Raw genomic sequence first — 21,647 nt, forward strand, 5'->3', positions numbered from 1 at the left:
CGCTGGTCGGCGTCGCGACGGTCTGGCGGCGACAGTCGTGAGTTTTTTTTTTTTTTTTTTTTTTTTTTTTTGAATTTTTGGTCTTGAACAAATTAAAAATAAGGTTTGTTTGTATTTGAGTATTATTTGTGGATGGGGATATATTCGTCATGTTTCGTCTTGATGTAATAAAATTAAATTAATATATGGGCTTGAGTTAATATATCCCTTTATATGGATTTGAACTAATAAAAAAATGGCCTTGCATATATCCGCCATCTTACCAATATTGACCAATCTAAATCCAATACCATAGAAGTAGAGTAATTCCTTTACACAATACCCTAAATACTAAAATTATAATCATTTTAAGCAAAAAATTGGCGCATGAATGTCGAATAAGTGGGAAAATAACGACGGTGAATTCTATGAACAATTCGACGCATGTAATGTCGAATTTCGACACACATATGTCGATATTTAATTTAATATATAAGTGTCGAAAGATTACAGAAAATTCGACATATATGTATTAAACGAACGAATATAAAGAAAAGTGAAAATCTCCATTTATGAGTTGAGCTTGAGTTTCCTCCTTATCCTCTTTCTTTCTTCCTGAATCTTCATGTCTTTTCTCGTTTCGGTTTTTTCGAAACAAACTGATACACATATAAAGTTGATGAGGTCCGAAAATGTTGTCGGATTCATTTTTCCAAAAATGTCTGGGGGGGTGGGGGAGAATATTGAAACACGTTGTGAGGGACATTCTGATACAGTTGTAGTTGTAATTCTAATATAAAGTGAAGGAGATTTTAGACATTTTATAGCAGATGGAGAGTTAACTGTAAGCGGAACTTAAATGAATTTCGCTTACATGAATGAATGCAGTATCTAAAATATAATATTAAAGACCGAACTGTAGAGCCAAAAATGATATACTAGCTAAAACATCAACTTAATTAGGTAACGAGGTATTTTGGAACCTTTGAATTGGTCTTGTCCTTAAAAAAAAAAAAAGATTGGGCCACATGGTTTGGGCCATGTTATGAGAATTATAACGTACTAGTCAATTAATTATTTTTATAGTCCATTTGCTAACAAAACAAAGTCCTAGTGTCTAATCCTTTTCTTTCTATATATATTATTTCTATATATATTTTTTAATATAAAATTATTTTATTCTATAAATAATTTACACTAGTAGGGCTCAAAAATTTATATATAAACACCACAAGGACCATTTTCCATTCTTTAAATCTTCTGGTCAAATTATCCCCACTCACCTTTGTCCAACAGTTGAACAGGAATATTCCAAAATTGAGAAAAATAAAACGAATATCCAGACAATCTTGTGCTATGCTATACCTGAATATTAAGTAAACTTTATTAAATTATATTATACTATAATACACTTATATATAATTTTTGCAAAACAAAATGTGATGCATAATATATGATTAACTTAAAGTACAAAATTACCTAATATGTATGTTTCTTATTGTGAGCATCTAACCCGAAATACGACCGTCTATATAGAAAATGAAAACCGGGCCCGTCTATAAAATTGGACCCAAAATCGGGCCTGTCGAAATATTTCATCTGGTGTAGCATCTAGAATTGATATCCCTTTGAAACCCTACTACTATTCAGTTACAGTACACCTTACAACAGCGAAGCACTCCTCCCTCATATTTAACATAAAATATTTGAAAAAAAAAGAAAAAGGATATTATTGTTTAATTATCCAATTTGGAAAATAGTACTGCTTTTGTCTGGATAAAGATAAGGCCTTTCACGATCAGTTTTCTTCTCTCTCGTTTCATTTATTTGACTCTCATTCTCTCTCTCCGCCTATACGTACACACACACACAGTATTTGTATCTATCTATCTATAGGAAGAAGTTTCTCGATAACAGTGTACCGGAGAAGTCGATAGCGTTCGAGAAGGAACAACTCGGGGCGGTGGTTGCCGGATCGAAGGGATAGGGTCAGTTCACCGCAGTATGGCGTGTGTTTCGATGCCGTATGACTCGCCGGAGTTATCAGCCTCCGATCGGAGATCGCCGGAGACGGAGGAGGAGGAAGAGGAGAGTAGGAGCGGAACTCTGTCGTCGTCTTCCTCGTCTTCAATCGGAAAGAACAGCGACGAGCGTATGGAAGACGGCGGCAGTGATGAAGAGGAGGTGCTGAGTGAATATAAAGGAGGACCGCTGGACAATTTGGATTCTCTGGAGGAAGTTTTGCCTGTGAAGTACGTTAATTTGAGTTTTATTTTGTTTAATCGTCAGTTTTTTTTTTAAAATTAAATCCTAGGGTTTTGAGTTAGTATTATGTTTACTGATTGTTGTATAATTTAGCTGTAGCGAGACTTTTTGTGGTTTAGGGCTTTGGATTTTTTTTTGTTATTGAGGGACATTGGGTATTTATTGCAAGCTTTTAGGATATGTTTTTTCACTTAGGAAGCAAATTATAAGATTGCTGCATTGTTTGGTTTCCTTTTTCATTTGAGGGTGTTTCATTGAAAGACATTATTTTGGATTGCGTACGAATTTTTTTTGGGGTCAATGGAAACATCTAATGCATTGTTCATTTAAAAAAAACACTTGATGTGGGGATGGTATTTCACTATTTCAGAATGTTTGACTTTCTTTAACAATTTCTTCAGTTAGATTTTTTATTTATACGTCTAGCTCCTTGTTTCCACAATTTGGGTGGATTGTACTACTTCGTTGTTAATGAACTTGTTGTATCATTACCATTCCTTTATTTTCTTTCTTGAGTTACAGATAAATGATAAATCGATCAGTCGACACTAATCTTGTTGTTATTATCCTATTCTGAGTAATGAAAACTGTATTGCCTTACCTCTTTGAGACTGGGTAGTGTTGTACGGGCTTTACTCGATTTACTTCATTTTCTTCACCCATGTTTCAAGTAATCAAAGTTTCTGACATCTAGGTTCTAAAATTAGCATTCATATGAGTGTTATTGTTTCAAAATGGATGCCGGGAGTTAATTCATTTGTTTTTTTTCCTGTGTATTGTATCATGCTGTTTCTTTTTTATCTATGTTTGTCATTCTGAATGTTGGATATGTATGTGCGTTAGTGTCATCCTCTAGGTTATTATGCCGGCTCTATAGTGACATGGAGCTTTCTTACTTTTAAGTTGCCGTTCATTTTTTGTTGCACATTTCTGAGATAATACCTCTGTTCTGATATTATTTGTGAAATTTATTTCAGAAAAAGCATATCGAAGTTCTACTGCGGTAAATCTAAATCATTTACCAGCCTATCCGATGCTGCATCATGCTTCTCCGTTCAGGACATTACTAAACCAGAAAATGCATACACTAGGAAACGTAAGAACTTACTGGCTTTTAACAACTTTTGGGAAAAGAATCGTAGTAGCATTTCAAGGAGTGGCAGTGGTGGGATATCAAAAAGACCTAGCAATTCTCGAAGTATGCTGACTCTTGCACCGAACATGAACTATTCCGAGAGCAATTCTGGGGAGACCTCGAACACATATTCGTCATCACCTGGTTGCAGCCTTCCTCCTCTGCCACCACATGCAAGAAGAGCTCCAAAAAGTGGCCTATCCTCGTCACCTGCTGCTGATAACTTCCCTTCGTGGAGATCTTTCTCCTTCTCTGATCTGCAAGGTGCTGCTGTAGCTGCTAATAACAGTGACGAATAAAACAATAATGTAACTTATCTTTCATTTGCAGTGTGTCACCCTATGAATGTAAATTGTGATAGATGTTCATGGAGGTGGAGACATTTGTACTATCTTGTTGCTTTGTGCTCATGCTTCTTGCTGCTCCCGTAGTTTTAGTTTAGGCATCACATGTTCCCTCACATTTCGAGTGTATTTTCTGAAATATACAATTAATCTTTCTTTTTGACTCTGTTTACATTTAGATCTAAACAGAATTACAAAAAAGTCGCACAGATGCACAATATTTATTTAGCTGCTATGTCAATGACCTGAATTGTTTCAATATGGAGAGATTAGGCTTTCTGTAATGAAGAAGCCCCTGAAGGTACTTTTGATTATGATGATTCATGAGCTGAAGAGTGGTGGAACCATTTTTAAATTCTTATGTGTTAGTGAATGTGAAAGGTTGGCATTCACTATAATTATAACGTCTTAATCTTCTCATCTGTTTGTTGCTTTGATATCTCCCCTCTCTTTTTTCTTGTTGATTTCAATATCTTAACCAGCTTCAGATATATGCTGGTAGCTTCCAGAATTGGCTGGCTTTAAGGGATGCAAATGGCTGCTAGACTGTAGGACTGGTTTCCATCAATAAAGATATGAAAGGGCATGGAATGAAATGGTCGAGTCGTAATCTTATATTGCCAGTCGACACCTTCCTTAAGGTATTCTTTACACAGCTCGCTTTTGACAAGCATTCAATTCCTGTGCTGTGGTCGGCTTAAATAGTCTATTGGTTCATCTTTAATATTCTGAACATTTTGGTGATGTCTTATCGCAATTGTCGGATATTATGCTGGTAGGAAATGAAACCACGTTAATTTAATGCACTAGTACTATACCCGTGTGATGCATGGTGATGAATACATTTTTCTAATTAATGATAAATACATATTTTAAATTGATGATTCAAAACAAATGAGAACGTATATATTTATATTTATATATATTCAAGTCCATACAATCATGTTTTTCAAAAAAGAAAAAAAGGAAAATAATTAGTAGGTTCTTTAATAACTTTAGTACCGTATTTATTAACGACCTTTAGAACATCGTAATCTGTTGTTAGCACAACATATAACTGTTTAGCGTCATCAGACTTGATGCAAGAGGGTGTTTGGCTAAGATTATAAGTTATTACAAATAATTTATAAGTCTAAGATCTTATAGATATATATTTTTATTTGTGCAATGCCATGTATATATATATATATATATATATATATATATATATATATATATATATATATATATATATATATATATATATATGGGTATATATATATGTGTATCTATATATATGTGTGTGTGTGTGTGTGTGTGTGTGTAGTGTGTATAGTTTTTGGTTACAAGTTAAATGAAGCTACAATCTTGTTGGTATATCACGTGGACCGTATAGTCATACTTGTATTTTGAATTGTACGGAAGTACGGAATATGATATCGATGTGTTTGGATTTCAGTGTAAAAGAATTGAACTGTTTGTCGTACATGCCATGCATTATATCAAACTGCTTGAGGCATACTTTTCTTTATGCACGAATTGTACGGAATAACTGCATCACTAGGTTGTCATTTATGATAGTGTGTGTGTGTGTATATATATATATAAATATATATATATATATATATATATATATATATATATATATATATATATATATATATATATATATATATATATATAATGTCAACCGTACAGTCGTACTTCCTTATATTTTGAAATGTACGGAATATGACATCATTGTGTTGGATTTCAATGTAAAGAATGGAACTGTTTTGTCGTATATGCATAACGTCAAAACCTATGAAACAATTTGACCGTTGCGAACAAATTGTACAGAATAAATGCAACACTTCGTTGTCGTTTGTGGGTTTTCTTTTAAATCATATGAACATATATAGGGTGTATAAGTTTTGGTTATAAGTTAAATGAAGCTACTATGTCGTTAGTATATCATTTGAACCGTATAATCATACCTCCTCATATGACATTAACGTGTTTCGATTTTAATGTAAACAGATGGTACTGTTTTGTCGTATATGCATTATATCAAACTGTTTAGTCATACTTCCCTTTTTGCATGAATTGCTTGGAATAACTGCAGCACGACATTGTTATTTACGGTTTTTCTTTTAAATCACACGTTGAGAATTAATAGCAGACAGCTTCAAACTGATGACGTAACATAAGTATCTATATGGACTGAAGTAAGACAGAATTGTTGATACTCACTTGTGTGAGAACAAGCTAACATGTGTGCTCGACAGAATGTCGGTTCGAGTATTAAAAAAGTTACTAATATTCGGCATTCTATGTCGTAATCTGAAACCTCCCTTCACTGTTATATTGCATATACGACAAAACAGTTCCATTCGTTTACATTGAAATCCAAACACATTGATGTCATGTTTCGTACAATTCAAAATATAAGGAAGTACGACTAAACCGCATATCTAGCTTCACGATAGAGTTCTCATAATGGAACTATGACATTAATGAACAGAGTGAGCATATTGCCCTGCATTTTAAACCCTAATCATGACTCATGATGTGTCTTTATGTTGTCGTTCCGCAATTACTAACCCTAAACAGGAAATAGTTTTTTCTTTAAACTACTCTTTGTAGGAAATATAGAAAAAATGAATATTTTGGAATCTTATATGCTTCAACGTCGTCTGATAAAGGCCTCCGTAACTTCTTTTCTTTTTTTTTTTTCCCCGACGAGTCGGTTTGTCGGTAGAAAAGGTTGAGAACTAATTGGTTAAAGAAATGGAAAAAAAATTATTCCACGAGAAACGTCGATCATTTATGTGTCGTATATATGTATATACATTGAAACATATTATGATTAATCCCTCTCATGTGTACTCTCATCTGAATATAGATTATTTTTATATTTACAAATTACACACTGGATTGCTAGAACTTCACAACAAAACCAAATGTGAAATGATTTATTGTCTTTAGGTTGCCGTGTATGGGGGAAAGGAGACCATACTGTATGGTCAAAGTTGAGATTGTTATAACCTCTCAACTTATTGTAAAGTGGTATTCCTGTAATCGCTTAAATTCTGGACATTTAGGTGAAATGTTGAATTCTTTGATTTCATCGCCTTTCCTTGATATGTGACATGTGTATATTTGTCTGTGCGCAGGCGGGCTGAAAAGCAAAATCCACGCATGTTTTCCTGGGCTTATTGCTGTAATACCAATTGTAACATTAATTACTACCTACCAAAGATGATTTCTCCTCTGAGGTGAATCCACCTAATCGTAATTATTGCTTTGTTTTTTTTATATTACTGTGATAAGAACAACTTTATGACCCCATCCTCACATTTACACTGCAAGCATCTCTCAACAGGTTATATAAACGGGGGTTGGGTTGTAGAGTTTGCTTGCAGGAAGCGATTCTACACACAAGGATACACCTAGCTATTCTCCTTCAGGTTTATTCTTTCATCCATTGTGTGTTGATGAATTGTGCTGCATATCTTATTTTTAGAATTTGATTTTACTCGCAAATACATTGTTTTTGTGGTTTTGAGAATTTCTGGTATAAAGCCAGCCATGGAGATTTTTCTTCCAGTGAGTTTCATGAATGTCTTCCAACTGAGTTTTTTTGCAAAAACTGTTCTGATTTTATATGTGTGCATCAATTGCATGCATCTTTACTCATGGCAGGATTGAATTTCTAATCAATAAAGCTCTTCCTCTGTTAAATTTCTCTCTCTCTCTCACACACACACACACTCGCACATTTATGTCTCTCTCTCTCTCTCTCTCTCTCTCTCTCTCTCTCTCTCTCTCTCTCTCTCTCTCTCTCTCTCTCTCTCACACACACACACACACACACACACACATCAACTTGCACATTTAAGTATATCTTTTAATCCTGTAACCATTTTTTGCTAATTTTATTTTATTTGGTTTTCTGATACAATTTGAAGCGCTTCCATGGGTAATTCAAAATACTCGAACTCTACCAAATACAGCATGCTTTTTTTTGGTTTCTTCATACAGTCATATCTTCTCCACCATTGGTATATTTAAATTTTCATTTGCAGTTACGATTTCTTAAAAAAAGTTTGTGCTGTCAGATTCTAGCATCTCCCAATGGAAAGCACACGATACACAGTGACACTGGATGAGTTCAAACTTTTCCACAGGATCGACCGAACAGTGTACCTCATTCTCACAAGGGATCTCGCACGCAACCCCGTAGAGTCCCTCTACATCCTAGCTCTGTGGATGTGGTTGGAGCGCGGAGGAGGGTTCTCGAATTTCATATCCAAAACACTCTCCCTTCCTCCATTCCTAGTCAACGAACTCGCTGACGAGGCAGTCACATGCCTCAAATGTCTGAACGTCCAGTTCCCATTCATATCCGAAGCAAGCGAAATCCCTCTCACACAGAGCCTCGTGGAGAGGGATATCTCTCTCCAGTTTTTCTTCGAAAAACGGTTTACCGCTTTCGAAGAAATCCAAATCTTGGTAAGCAGAGTCTGTGTGCCTTCACTTTCTGATATCATGCAGGCTCATAGACAGGTGGCGGCACCATCTCCGAGCCATGTGCAGATGCATGCACCGCCTCCGCCTCCGCCTCCAGCTGCTGTGGATGACTCACTAGCCCACAGCTTCTTTAGCATGAGGATCGGTTCGGACGATCCTGGTCCTTCTCGAGGTAGGGGCCGCCCGAACGACAGGACCATGTTTGTCACCTTCTCCAAGGGGTACCCTGTGACAGAAACCGAAGTGAGGCAGTTCTTCACGATGCTGCTCGGGAACTGTATCGAGTCGTTGCATATGCAGGAGGTGGGGCGAAATGAGCAGGCTCTGTATGCTAAGATTGTCTTTTTCAGAGCTTCGTTCATCAGGTCGATTCTCAGTGGTGCGAGCAAGGCTAAATTCAACATCAATGGCAAGCATGTCTGGATGAGGAAGTTCGTGCCGAAGAATAATGAGTAGATTGTCGTTTGATGTCGTTTAACGTGTCGTCTCTGAATGTCTTGTGTGTGCGTGCATGCTGTTGTCGGTTAGTTTTTCCGTTTTTTCAGGTTTTAATGTGTCGTAGTGGTGTCGAGGTCGAAGTTTCCTTGTTTGTTTATTTTCAGTATTTCTTGCTTTTCGGTTGTGTTTAGAGTCGGTTACTAAAGCTGTTTTGTGATGGTAAATTTGTCTTCAGTCGGTTAATCGGTTAATGAAGTGTAGCTTCTTTGGTTTAATCCTTTATGAATTTGCTAATTTCCCAGCATTATAACTGCATTATAAACTGCTAAATTTCTTGAGAATTCTTTTATTTATTTATTTTATTTTTTATTTTTAATTTCTCATGTTTATTGCCATTCTTGAGCAGTAGTGTAAATATAGCAACTCTGAGTTGTCAATGATGAGTAATTTCATGTTTGAATTTAAAGTTATTTTCTGTAACAACTGTGTGGATCGTTTGGATGAAGTTTAAATTTACTCTACTGGTGCTGATTCACTACGTATTAACTATATTACACATAAGCAAAAGCTGTCTTTATCTGTGAGTGAAAGTCAAATTTCTTGTATTACATTATTTATTTAATTTTTTTACTAAATTATAAATCTTGAATACAATTACTATAATTTTTTTCCATGTAGATTTCAAATAACCTAATTAGTAATTACAATGCATATATGATATATTGAATGAATTCGTTCTCTCTATTTTGTATTTTTGATTTATTACACCGTATCAAGTTGCCTAATTCCCATCCATTATTACATAGATTTCTATTATTTGTTTGATATAATTTGAATTAAGATTCGATGAAATATAAATTACCAAATAAAAAAGGTTTAATCCTATTTTGCACCCTCGAAATGTAGTATTTTGGCAAGTTGCGCCCTTGCAAAAATTTAATAGCACACAATTATTCACACTTCACACTCAAATTATTATTTTCTTCCGTCCCAATATAATTTTGCGTACAAAATGCGAATAAACAAAAATCATGACGAATTAGTGGAAAATTTATATTTTCTTACAAAAAAAAACTTTTCTCACTAAATTAACCGATTGATGGATTTTTCATTGTAATTAATGACGGTATTTTGTAGAACTAATTGGAATAAAATATAGTTTTCAAATAACTTGATGTAAAAACAACTGAATGATTTTTTTCGTTCTTTTTGTTTTTTGTAAAATATTATTTTGTGATTCTTTTTGTAATATGTTAATGAAATGTATTTTTATTGTTGCACTTTGTAGTTTCGAAATAATTGATGAATAGTGAATACAAAAAAAAAATTAATTTGACATTTGGCATCCTAAAATAAACACTAAAAATATTAAATTACTGCAATTCGCTTTAAAAATTCGTTCGGGACGGATTACGTCAAATCAATTGTATTTCTAGTGTGCATGCCAAAAACCTATATTTTAAGGGTGCAAACTGTAGATTAAGCCAATAAAAAATTCAATTGTGATCATAATTACATGGGCCGGGTGGGCCCATCAATCAAGTCCAATTAGGCCCGTAATCACCACACTTCAAATTAAAACACAAAAAAGAGGGAACCAAAAAAAAAAAAGGCTTTAAAAGCAGGGCCCTGATAAATGTAGCCGTTGCAAAATCCCCTGTTTTCTCAAACGGCCGAATTCACACGCGCCTCTATAAATTCTTCAAACCCTCTTTCCATCTTCTCCACCACACCATTGAAGAACAGCAACAAACAAACAGACAATCAAATTGAAAAATGGCAGCATCCAATTCCAGAAGAAACTCATGCTCTTTCATTAATTTACTCCTCTCGTTCTTAAATTTCATCCTCTTCATCCTCTCGGCAGCCTCATTCGCGCCGACGATCTCCCTCAAAATGCCGCCGACTTCTCTCGGCTGGGCGTTTCTAACGATCTCTTCGATCTCGCTGCTATCTTCCTTCATCGGCTTCTACTCGCGGCTCGCCCATTTCTGCTACATCACCCACGTGTCACTCCTCCTGGCGTCTTCGACGGGGCAGCTGCTAGGGTTTCTGGCGCTGTTCACGAAGGAGGAGTCGAGCATCTCGATGCTCGGATCTCGGCGGGATCCGCGGGAGGCGAAGGTTCTGGTGAGATTGGAGTGCGGGGTTCTGATGGCGATGTTTGTGATGCAGATGGGGGTTTTGATCCTGAGTTTCGCGGTGCACAGTTGCTTGGTGAGGGAGTACGAGGGTTTGGAGGCGGAGAGGGATGCGTCGGTGGAGAAGCGGCGTGCGAAGATTGCTAGGGTGCAGGAGGAATCGATGGCGAATGCGGAGAAGATTGTTGAGTTGAAGAACAGGGAATTTGATGACAAGATGAAGAACAAGTATGGGATGAACAACGATGTTTGAACTTTGAAGGCTAATATTGGAACGGGCCGGGCCGGGCTTTTTTGTTTATTTTAGTTATATTTATTTATGTAATAATTTTATTTTTTATTTTGGCTTTGTGTGGCCACTAATTAGGTGGCCACTTAGTATTATTGTTGAGTGTGTTAATATTATTTAATCTCGATTTTTTTTTTCTTTTAATCTTTATTATAGTGCCTAAATCAAATTGAATTAATTTCCTAAGGTAATGCTAAGTTAAAGAAATAATTTGTTACTAGTACTATACCCGGTAGTATTTCCAAACGTGAAGAAAAATATTTAAATATGTCATGATTAAAAATAGTAATAAAACAATATATAATAAAATTTATTAGTAAAATTAAATTGACAAAGAGTTATATGAACTTAAATTGCCATAATATGAATTAATCGTTAAGAAACGAAGTATATTGAACAAAGCAAAAATTAATAAACGTGCTATACATGTATTCTACAACTCCAGTAATTGATGACTCTATTATTTAGTTTTTTAACAAAACTAATTAAAAATATGTATATTAATACTGAAAAAATACATTTCATTTAAATATATTTTGTAGTATTACCTAAATACAAACATCCATAAACCAATGTGTATAGTTGTATACCCGTAGTCGTAATCATAAGATACAACAATTATAAACTACCATTATTGTGATCGTACTAAAAAAACTTCGGTAATCATAAGAAAAATTATACTATCATTCAATTTGTAAGAGTTTAAAAATTGAGTAAAAAACAGTTTACCCCCTAAACAAATGGCCGTTTTGCACTTTGCCCCCCAAACAAAAAAAAATTGCACGTTCTTACCTAAACTTTGGTTTTTGTTGCACAGTGCCTCAAAATTGGAATTTTCCGGCCATTTTGACCGGAATCTTACGCACGTGCTTTTCACGTGAGTTTTAAAGGGGCAAAAGAGTCTATTCACTTACATTCTTCATAAATAAAAAAAAAAAAAAAAAAAAAGAACAAGAAGACGGTGGGAAATTCTACAATTGGAGACAGAACATGCTCCTCGGAAAATCTTCAAACTGAGACTCTGAAACATGTGAAATTAAAAAGAAATTGATGGGTGGAGTATTTTGCACAAAGAAAATGCGTGTGTGGGTTTCAGATTGTGGGGAGATGTCATTACCTCTTCCAACAAATCGAAGATCCAAAGGTGATGGTACCACCAACTCGCAGATGGAATTCGTCTAATACATTTTTGACGGGTAAATTCGCTTTCGAATTACCGCAATTACTGTTGTAAATCCGGCTGACCTAAATCCCCAATCAAGAACCCTAGGTTTCGTAATTTTCCAATTTACATAGGCGGCGTTTTTACTAGTTCTCCAACATGCCGGCCACCGCGGGGAGGGTTCGCATGCCAACGAACAACCGTGTACACAGCAGCGCCGCCCTACAGACTCACGGCATATGGCAGAGCGCGATTGGGTACGATCCATACGCTCCGAACAAAGAAGACAAAAAGGAAAGCAGATCTTCTCTGAAGACCTCCGCCCCTGAGTCCCAGCCCGACGCCGGTGAAAACGCATACGCCAGTTTCCAGGGCTTCGCCGCCGTGGTTTATCTAGATGAAGAAGAAGCCGGTTACAAAATGGCCGATTTGAGTGTAGAAGTGACGGATCAGCAGCCCTTATTTTTCTTTCGTTTTTTTTCTTGGGTTTTTTTTTTTTTTTTTTTTTTAATTTATGAAGAATGTAAGTGAATAGACTCTTTTGTCCCTTTAAAACTCACATGAAAAGCACGTGCGTAAGATTCAGGTCAAAATGGCCGGAAAATTCCAATTTTGAGGCACCGTGCAATAAAAACCAAAGTTTAGGTAATAACGTGCCAATTTTTTTTGTTTGGGGGGCAAAGTGCAAAACGGCCATTTGTTTAGGGGGCAAACTGCTTTTTACTCTTAAAAATTTGATGCTTCGCCTCTGGAGTCGCTTGACGCAGTCAAAATTTGAATACTTGCTGCTTCTTGCTCTTTTTCCTCTTGGCAAATGCATCCGCAACAAAATCAAGATTGACAACTATGAATATTCTTATACGTTCACTCTTATGGTGTTAAATTTAGTGGAATTTTCTAAATCATGTGGGATATTCTCTAGTTTGTACCCGTTTTATCCCATTCGAGCTCCACATCTTGAAATTAGATAATCATAAGATGTGGCTATTAACTTGTAAATATCATATTGTGGTGCATAAAAAATTGCATTTTGTCATAAATAAGTACAAATTAGAGAACATTCCATGAAATCTAGAAGATTCTGTTGAATTTGATACGATGAAAATTGACGTATAAAAAGATGATAGTTGACGGGATGATTGTAATACCGAAACTTAATTGATTTTTCGTAATTTCATTGCGCAAGTTAACATGATTTACAACATGACTACGTGTCATTATGAATTTGACTATATTATTGTTTTGTAAAAATTAAAAGAAAAAACAAAAAGGAAAAAAAAAGAGAAATAAAAGGCAACTCCAGCGGCGTTTTTAACAGTAGCAATGGCTTCTTCTCAGTCGTCATCTTCAACTACTCAGGCGCAACCCTCCTGCTGCCAGTGCGCTTTAGCATCAGTTAACGTCGCCAGTTTCGTCTCGGCCAAGCTCCGCCGTGATAAGAATTCAAACAACTACAAGTCCTGGAAAGAGCAGATGTTATGCCTAATCGAGAGTCAGGACTTGCTTGGCTACATCGCCGGCGAAATTTCTCCGCCGCCGATGACCAGCGAAGCTTACGCCGTTTGGAGAAGGAGAGATCGGTTGGTCAAGGGCTGGATTTTGGGTGCACTGAGTGATGAAGTTGTTGAAACCGCCGTTAATTTGAACAGCGCAAGAGATGTTTGGCTACACTTGGAAAAGGCGTTTATTAAACCCCGAGGTCCTCCGCCGCAGGCGGCGGCGGAACAAGGTAGTATTTACTATCACTGAATTTGAATCTGCAATTTTAATTAAAACTTAAATTTAATATTTTAATTATTTCAATTTGTTAACGAAAAGCGTAGAGAAGGACTGGAACGAGTACCTGCCGCTGTACATAGCGGCACTGAGGGGCGATTGGGTTACAGCCAGGGAAATACTGGACCAAGACCCTAACGCCGTTAAAGCTAGGGTTTCCTTCACCTCAGAAACAGCTCTCCACATCGCCGTCGGCACCGGGAAGTCGATTCCGTTTGTGGAAAAGCTGGTGGATATGATGCCCGATGAATCGTTAGCACTAACGGACGAGCTAGGGTTTAACGCTCTACACGTGGCGGCAAGGACGGGGAACGTGGCGGCAGCAAAAATCCTGATCCACAGGCTTGAAGATTTGCTGTACGTGAAAAGCAATTACGAATTTTTCCCCGCCCACGAAGCAGCTAAGTCTGCCCAAAGGGACACTCTTCTGTTATTGATTTCTCAGAACAAGGATGATTTTGAGCCTAATCCTTGTGCTGGTGCAAACGGTGTATCGCTCCTGAATGCTATAATCGATGCCGATTTTTTCGGTTGGTAATCAATGCCCCTTTATTTTTTCTTTCGTTTTTAGTTTGTGGATTGAGATTGGATTTTGTGGGCAGATATTGCTTTGCATTTGGTTGGCAAATACCCTCATACGGCAAGGATAGAACTTCCTTATGGTAATTCGGCTCTGAAACGAATAGCCCTTAAGGAGTCGGCTTTCTTGGGTGTAGCTCGATTCAACTTCTGGGAACGTTTCATATCCTCTAGTGAGTTTCTTCTTTGCAGTGTGATTCAGACATGATCGAATGGAGATGGTATCAATGTTTTATACCTTGTTAAGGATTTTCCTTGAGAAATCAATGCCTTGTCTTGAAGGTGTTCAGTTGGAGATGGAATCGAAAGTTCGACACGGCCCACCAAATCGTGGTGACATTGAGGACCCAACTTGTGGCACTCGGATATATGTGGGCAAGTGAATCCGTTCTCCTTAATAATTATTGTCTTTGAGAAGTTTGTTTATGTGAAATCTTGGGACTAACGATAAGCTATAGTTTATACGGTAAACAGACGAATGTCGTGGAGCAAATATAGGTTAAAGGGCTTGACAATTAGTTACTAGTTTAAGGATGTGGTGTGTTTATCCAGCTTATGATTTCTTTTAAATCTAATTGGATCAACATATTTTCGTTTGTTTGAAAAGAAGGGTGCGCATAGAAGCTCCTTAGAGCCAAGATCCATACGTGTACCGTAATTTCTCTAAATGAGTGTCAATGTTTTTTTTCCCCTTCTATCTCGGATATCTGCAATCTTATAGGGCTCAAGAACTTCAGTATCTATACTATTACTTTTTTTTTTCTTTTCCCTGAAGCACAAACCTTACGTTTATTTAAGTATTTGATATTTTCTCTTAATTTTAATGGCTGTGTTTCTATGTTGTTGATAATGCTCATATTTCAATGTGTTTGAACTCTTATCCAGAGTTTCGAAGGTGGCACAGAGTGGTCCAGAATTTGCATTTCACTCTTTGCAAAGTCATAAAACAACTCGGTAAAATCCAGGTTCTTGAATTACAAATAGGTTGATACATAGTATGCTTCTTTCTTTTCCTCTATCAGCTTACTTCTATCTCCGTGCCCATTCAGTGCCTCGCATAAAGGTAATTCACGACAAAAAAATGATGCACCACCAAGCACTGGAACTCGTCAAATGTTTGTGCAAGCACATGGGATCTTTAAATTACACAGAAGCTGCACCTATCTACAGAGAAGCCATGATAACCGCCGCACGTTTAGGTATCCACGAGGTTATAGAAGTGATCGTAGAGGCATTTCCCGCCGCAATTTACAATCGCCACGCTACTACCAAGCATTTCATCTTCCACCTGGCGGCACAAAACCGCTGTGAGAAAGTATATAATCTAATCTATCAGACGAGCGGCCATAAGCACCAGTACGCAGATGCAAAAGACTCTTCTGGCAACACACTCTTGCACCTGGCTGCAGGTTTAGCACCTCCTCACAAGCTCAATCTAGTTTCCGGTGCAGCTCTTCAGATGCAGCGTGAATTACAATGGTTTAAGGTATAAATAGTTTTATCCTTCTAAATGTCGTTTCAATTTCACTAAAACTGTTCCAACTTCAAATGTGATTTTGAGCCCTTTTAGTCCGAATTTGGCAAAACTCGAAGCACCAAATTGGTAGTCATTTGTGTTGGTTTTCTAATTCAACTTGAATAGCTAGATTGGAAGTTGGGTGAGAGAGTGATGCATGAATGAATGAACATTGGTTACGACTTTGATGTTTTGAGTTTTCTAATATTCATATTGTAACCTATTCATGCATATCTCTCTCACCCAACATCCAATCTAGTTGATTCAAGTTGGATTAAAAAGTCAACTCAAAGGACAACAAATTTGACGTTTTGAACTTTGCCAAATAAGGACTGAAAAGGGGTCAAAATCACATCTGAAGTCGGAACAATATTAATAAAATTGAAACGACATTTAGCAACTCCCTTTATTCTATGATGTAGCATCACCTGAAATTGTAACCTTTTTTTTTTGTGGTTGTGGTTTGTTCATTTCGAGTTATGACAAGGAGAAAAAAACAACGAGAAACTCATCACTAGTGTCCTTTTTCTCTTCTTAGGAAGTGGAAAAATTTGTTCATCCTTACACGAAAGAACGGCCAAACTATGCTGGAAAAACTCCGAAGATGGTGTTCACAGAGGAGCACAAAGACCTGAAAATCGAAGGAGAAAAGTGGATGAAAGATACTGCCAACTCATGCACAATCGCCGCAGCATTAATAGCCACCGTTGTATTTGCCGCAGCTATTACAGTGCCAGGTGGCAACGAATCAACCACTGGATACCCGATATTCTTGAAATCAGGTGCGTTCGTACTATTTGCAGTTTCTGATGCTGTCTCTTTATTCACATCGACAACTTCTCTGTTGATGTTTTTATCGATACTGACTTCGCGCTTTGCGGAAGAGGATTTTCTGTACGCACTGCCCAAGAGGCTGTGTATTGGTCTCTTCACTCTTTTCGTGTCTATTTTGTTTATGACGATAGCGTTTAGTGCTACACTATATTTGGTGTTCGGTTTGAATAATCGGTGGGTTGTGATGCCGGTGGCTGCACTTGCTTGTTTACCGATATCTTCGTTTGTGCTATTGCAATTCCCGCTTCTCGTGGATGTGATTTCTTCGACGTATGGCCGTGGCATTTTCGGTAAGCAAAGTGATAATCCATTTTATTAGAGTGAGAGAAAGTATTGTCATATGTAATTAATTACACTTCCATTGATTCTGTATATGTTGGTAAATCTATAATTTATATTTATAAATATATTTATCATGTATATCTTCGACCCTAATTTTTGTTTTAATTAATTAACGATGAATTAATGATTTAATAAATATACTCGGACTTAATTTACTGATTTAGCCCTTGCTCTAGAAACCGGCCAATAAATTCCAGTGACAAGTAATAAGTAGGATGCAGAGGATTGGGACCCATTTAGCGCGTGGAAAGTTTGAGGGGCTCGTGAACCAATCATATGCCCCTCAAGCGATAGTGAAAGTAAGTAATATTTCCAAAGAGGTCCTCAAGTTTTTGAAAAAATACAATCAAGTCACTTTCATTTTAATTTTTATAGGGGTGAAAGTCGGAATCGAAATTGACATTTTTTAATAAAAATCAATGTTTTTTTTGAAAGTATAATACTAATTACAATTTCAATTCCAAATCCGAAACTTTCTAAATTTAAAATTCATTCCACTCCTAAAAGTTAATCGAGACTGTTAGAATTTATTTCGTGCAGATATAAATTATTTGTGTCAGATTCAGTTTTTCGTTACTGTTGCGTGAAGAGTTGCAACAGTTCGTGAAACAGTTTGTAAAAACAGAAATAAACGAGACACAAATTTAATGTGGTTCGGATACAACTGTACCCTACATCCACGGGGACCTGCAAATAAAATTTACTAATTTTTAGTTTTACGAATACAATAATAGGACTTAATCAAAATACAAAGACTCCCTCTTTGTTGACGCCGTTCTTGTATACTACGCTGAATTATAAATCTTCAATTTGCAGCACGTCCCTTGCTCCGCACGGTTGAACTCCCTTCAACGCTGAATCCCTCAGTCGGCGGATCGATCTCCTCCCGAGATCTATTTAAGCCCCTCTCCCGAAGAACCGATCTTCTTTTTATATAGAAGAAGCAAACTTGTGATACTCCTTGAATCTTGGTGTCTTCACCACAAAGCCTTGAAGCCGATATATTTTCTATGAAAATCACGTATCACGATGGAACAATAAAAACGAGAGCCAAGAATATTTTATGTGAAAACTTCTCTCGATGAAAAAGACGTTCCGGGCGCAGCAAATAAAAAGAGCAGAAAAATATGATTTTTCTCTCCAACGAAAGGCGTAGAGTATGAGGCGCCGTTGTGCTGTATTTATACATCTATGGGAGATAAGAATCCTACAAGGAAAATAGAGTCCATTAGGGTTAGGAAACTCTTAATTACGTAGGAAACAATATTTTCAATACAAGGAAACTCTTTAGAAGAATAATTCCTATTATAAATCAATTAATGACAAATTAAAGGAATTAAAAGCTACAAGGACTCTTCCCTTCTTTAGATCACGGTATATGAAAACTTGTGGCACAAGTTTTATTAATTCTCGTATAATTAGAATCCATGGGATTCTAACAATCTCCCCCTTTGTCGTTTATTGATTATAATTATTTTGTCCCGCTGAGTAAAAAAAACCTGAAAATAAAACAATCAGATCATTAGACCGAAGCAAATAAAACGAAAGATCATCATCAACTCTTTTCAACAACAAGAGTGGCATCAACTGCTGCAACAGTAAGTGCCACAGTTTCAGCAACTGTTCCCACAGTAGTGGCTTCGGCAGGTGGTTCACAACGGAGTCAGCTCCCCCTGCATGTGTATCTCCCTCTGTGAATGATCCTTAGGTAGCTCCTCTTGTAATGTCATTCATTCTTCCCCTTTGCTTACTCGGCTTGATAGACTTGGAAGGCGGTGGATGACAACGTGGTAAATTATCCACGTGATAAGAGACTCAGCAAATAACGTCGGCATTAGCTCCTCCTTTTATATTCTTGTGAAGCTCTGGAGAAATCAAACAAGGAAACCAATTAATGACAATTACCACAATAACATGTAAAAAGATGGAATTCCTTCTAGACACGTTCAGGTGATTAATATGGAGAGATAATTTATTTCTTCTCAAATTATCTAATGAGATAACTAAGGAAAATATGTTCCTCATATTAATACACGTCTCCATAGAATTCCACTTGGTGTTGTAGACTTAGAATCCCACCGAGATTCTAACACTCTCCCCCTTTGGCATTGATTGGTCAGAACATTTACTCCCCCTAAATATATGTTATATGCATGAACAAGGGTCAGCAAATTCAATAATAACGTCTGCAAATATAAACTGTTGCAACAGTTTATCAAACAGTTCAGAGAAAGTTAGTGGTTTGAACTCAACAAATAAAGAACAACAGAAAATACGCAGTAGCAGAATCAACTTCCCTTTACAATGTCAACAGTTGTCTGAACTCCCCCTGCATTCATGCACTGTTCCAGCAACTGTCTGATGCACTGTCGCAACAGTTGTCGGAACTCTCCCTGTGTTCATGCCATCGTTAAATATACTTTTCTCCCCCTTTCTGGGCAATCACCATGCATAGATAAATCAACATGGACTAATGATCTCGATGTGACGAGCAACCTGTTCAAACACTTAACAAAGAGATCAAACGTAGAGAGAATGTTGAAAGTAAGTAAGAAGAGTCACCAAACATAACGAGCACATAAAATCACAACCTCATAAACTCAATACCACATGATAATTGCAATGCGAAAATCAAAGGATAGTGATATCAAATCCAACATTAAATAGCAAAGACTACAGACTTTGCCAAACTTCATAAGAAACGTGGAAATGTGAGGAGTAAGCCCAATCGATCCGGTTGCAACAAAAAATCAAATTTAACCGGCACATAAACAAAAATCCCGTCTCTTTTTTTTTTTTTTTTTTTTTTTTTTTTTTTTTTAAATGCCTAATGCAAGACAAGAAGTAAACATGAAAAATAAACATGAGTGAAGAGACATATGTGAATAGGATACTGCATGGACAAACAAAACATATAGGATTTATCTTCACATTTACGACAAACGCAATCCCCAAAAATCCGACTGCCAATGCAACCAATAAACTTAATAATCCCAAGTCAAGCACAAAGATGCTCTTATTAGGTAGCGTACACACACGTCTAATGGTAGCTTTTTCCCATGAAAAACAGAGCAATTAAAAGGAACGAGATTATGCTGGTCGTGCAATGTGTAGTCCCCTGGGCTTTCTAATTGAGCTTTGTAGTAAGTGTTCGGTCAAGTGGTTTACTGGCTCGACTCAACTAGGCTTCGAACTATTCACTGACCATATATATATAATTTATATTGGCCGTGCAATGTGTAGTCCCCTGGGCTTTCTAATTGAGCCTTGTAGCGAGCTTTCGGCCACGTGATTTACTGGCTCGACTCAAAAAGGCTTCGAACTATTCACTGACCAAATGGTTGTAGATATATATATATATTAGTAACAGCAGTTCAAGAGTAGCTTTCACTCATTAAAAGAGGCAGCTTTTCCCTATAAAAACATCCAACCATGACAAGACTATTCAGAGAAATAAATAAGTTGGAGCCTTTTAAGTAATCATTTTGGGAATTGGTGAAGTTCTACCCCACAGAATTTAGAAATACACGAAGTATCAAATTCACATTTGTCTCAATCATATGCAGTATGCTTAATGCAGGTCCTATATGAGATGCAAAAACATATGAAGTGTCCTACCTCTAAAAGTTGCAAGTCTGGACACACAGACTGTTGCAACAGTTCATGCAACTGCATCAGATTAAACAACATAAATTCCCAGCGATTTTCGCAAGGAATCAAATTTCTGTGCATCAAGGGTTTTTGCAAAAGCATCAGTTAATTCATTCTCCGTTGCACCATAATCAATTGAGACAACCCCCTTTTCGACCAAGCCCCTTATGAAAAGATGACAAATATCAGTAAGCTTAGTTCTCGAATGCTGAATTGGATTCATAAACTTATTTTTCGCATACAAATTATCACAATTCAGATTACCAAGTTTTTTATTCCCCAAACTAGCTTTGTCACCAGAACTGTTGGAACAGTTAGTACTATCATCACATGAGTTTAAAGAAGTAATGGCAGATAAACAATTAAGATCAGACTTCTTTACCCAGATTTTTTGTTGAGTTTTATTCACTAAATCAACCTTTATCTTGGGTTTTTGAGACGACACAAAAGTATGATCAATTTTAGCGGAAAGTGGTGAGCGGGCCATTATTCTTTTAACTAATTTCAAGTACTTAAAACACCTAGGTCGTATATGACCAGGAGCATGACAAAAATGACAGGTAGGGACAAAACGTTTTCTTTGAGATGACTGAGTTGATGCAACTGTCGCAACAGTTTGTGAAACAGTGGATTGTTTAACAAAATTGATTTTTCTTTTTGGATCTTCTTTCTGTTTCAATGCATCATTAGATAGCTGATTACGCC

The 21,647-nt window shown here is 36.7% G+C and overlaps 4 protein-coding genes across 9 annotated transcripts; all 4 read left to right on the forward strand.

The window, feature by feature from the left end:
- The first annotated feature begins 1,697 nt into the window (after window positions 1-1,697).
- LOC105970957 (hypothetical protein) lies at window positions 1,698-8,927 on the forward strand. Of its 2 annotated transcripts, XM_088824209.1 has the most exons (6): window positions 1,704-2,231; window positions 3,222-4,104; window positions 4,206-4,364; window positions 6,858-6,959; window positions 7,067-7,151; window positions 7,803-8,927. In XM_088824209.1, exons 1-2 carry the CDS (start codon window positions 1,984-1,986, stop codon window positions 3,676-3,678), a joined length of 705 nt encoding a protein of 234 aa, XP_088680335.1. In that variant the 5' UTR covers window positions 1,704-1,983; the 3' UTR covers window positions 3,679-4,104; window positions 4,206-4,364; window positions 6,858-6,959; window positions 7,067-7,151; window positions 7,803-8,927. The 2 variants fall into 2 exon arrangements, with proteins under 2 accessions (XP_088680334.1, XP_088680335.1); XM_088824208.1 differs by having other exon boundaries at window positions 1,698-2,231; window positions 3,222-4,364.
- LOC148767355 (uncharacterized) lies at window positions 7,819-8,927 on the forward strand. The gene has a single exon (XM_088824207.1). It carries the CDS (start codon window positions 7,819-7,821, stop codon window positions 8,668-8,670), a length of 852 nt encoding a protein of 283 aa, XP_088680333.1. The 3' UTR covers window positions 8,671-8,927.
- A 1,377-nt stretch (window positions 8,928-10,304) lies between these two features.
- On the forward strand, window positions 10,305-11,226 carry LOC105970917 (Putative membrane lipoprotein). Its single transcript, XM_012995736.2, has one exon. The coding sequence runs from the start codon at window positions 10,429-10,431 to the stop codon at window positions 11,044-11,046; it is 618 nt and encodes a 205-aa protein (XP_012851190.2). The 5' UTR covers window positions 10,305-10,428; the 3' UTR covers window positions 11,047-11,226.
- Window positions 11,227-13,503: 2,277 nt separating this feature from the next.
- LOC105970915 (uncharacterized) lies at window positions 13,504-17,354 on the forward strand. 5 transcript variants are annotated; one of them, XM_012995734.2, is made up of 7 exons: window positions 13,504-13,973; window positions 14,068-14,550; window positions 14,623-14,772; window positions 14,882-14,974; window positions 15,485-15,553; window positions 15,649-16,085; window positions 16,654-17,354. In XM_012995734.2, exons 1-7 carry the CDS (start codon window positions 13,568-13,570, stop codon window positions 17,266-17,268), a joined length of 2,253 nt encoding a protein of 750 aa, XP_012851188.2. In that variant the 5' UTR covers window positions 13,504-13,567; the 3' UTR covers window positions 17,269-17,354. The 5 variants fall into 5 exon arrangements, 4 of the variants coding, with proteins under 4 accessions (XP_012851188.2, XP_088680331.1, XP_088680330.1 ...); XR_016033904.1 differs by having other exon boundaries at window positions 13,525-13,973; window positions 15,485-15,564; XM_088824205.1 differs by lacking the exons at window positions 15,485-15,553; window positions 15,649-16,085; window positions 16,654-17,354 and having other exon boundaries at window positions 13,525-13,973; window positions 14,882-15,116.
- Window positions 17,355-21,647: the final 4,293 nt, after the last annotated feature.

Source organism: Erythranthe guttata, chromosome 10, assembly GCF_056151865.1.
Source record: "Erythranthe guttata isolate IM_541 chromosome 10, IM_541, whole genome shotgun sequence".
Taxonomy (NCBI): Eukaryota; Viridiplantae; Streptophyta; class Magnoliopsida; order Lamiales; family Phrymaceae; genus Erythranthe; species Erythranthe guttata.

Bases quoted from the DNA above. Each gene is read 5' to 3' on its own strand.
- LOC105970957 (XM_088824208.1), top strand. From the start codon at position 1,984: ATGGCGTGTGTTTCGATGCCGTATGACTCGCCGGAGTTATCAGCCTCC. The intron at 2,232-3,221 runs GTACGTTAATTT...AATTTATTTCAG, and splicing joins GAGGAAGTTTTGCCTGTGAA to AAAAAGCATATCGAAGTTCT.
- LOC148767355 (XM_088824207.1), top strand. From the start codon at position 7,819: ATGGAAAGCACACGATACACAGTGACACTGGATGAGTTCAAACTTTTC.
- LOC105970917 (XM_012995736.2), top strand. From the start codon at position 10,429: ATGGCAGCATCCAATTCCAGAAGAAACTCATGCTCTTTCATTAATTTA.
- LOC105970915 (XM_012995734.2), top strand. From the start codon at position 13,568: ATGGCTTCTTCTCAGTCGTCATCTTCAACTACTCAGGCGCAACCCTCC. The intron at 13,974-14,067 runs GTAGTATTTACT...CGAAAAGCGTAG, and splicing joins GCAGGCGGCGGCGGAACAAG to AGAAGGACTGGAACGAGTAC. The intron at 14,773-14,881 runs GTGAGTTTCTTC...CTTGTCTTGAAG, and splicing joins GGAACGTTTCATATCCTCTA to GTGTTCAGTTGGAGATGGAA.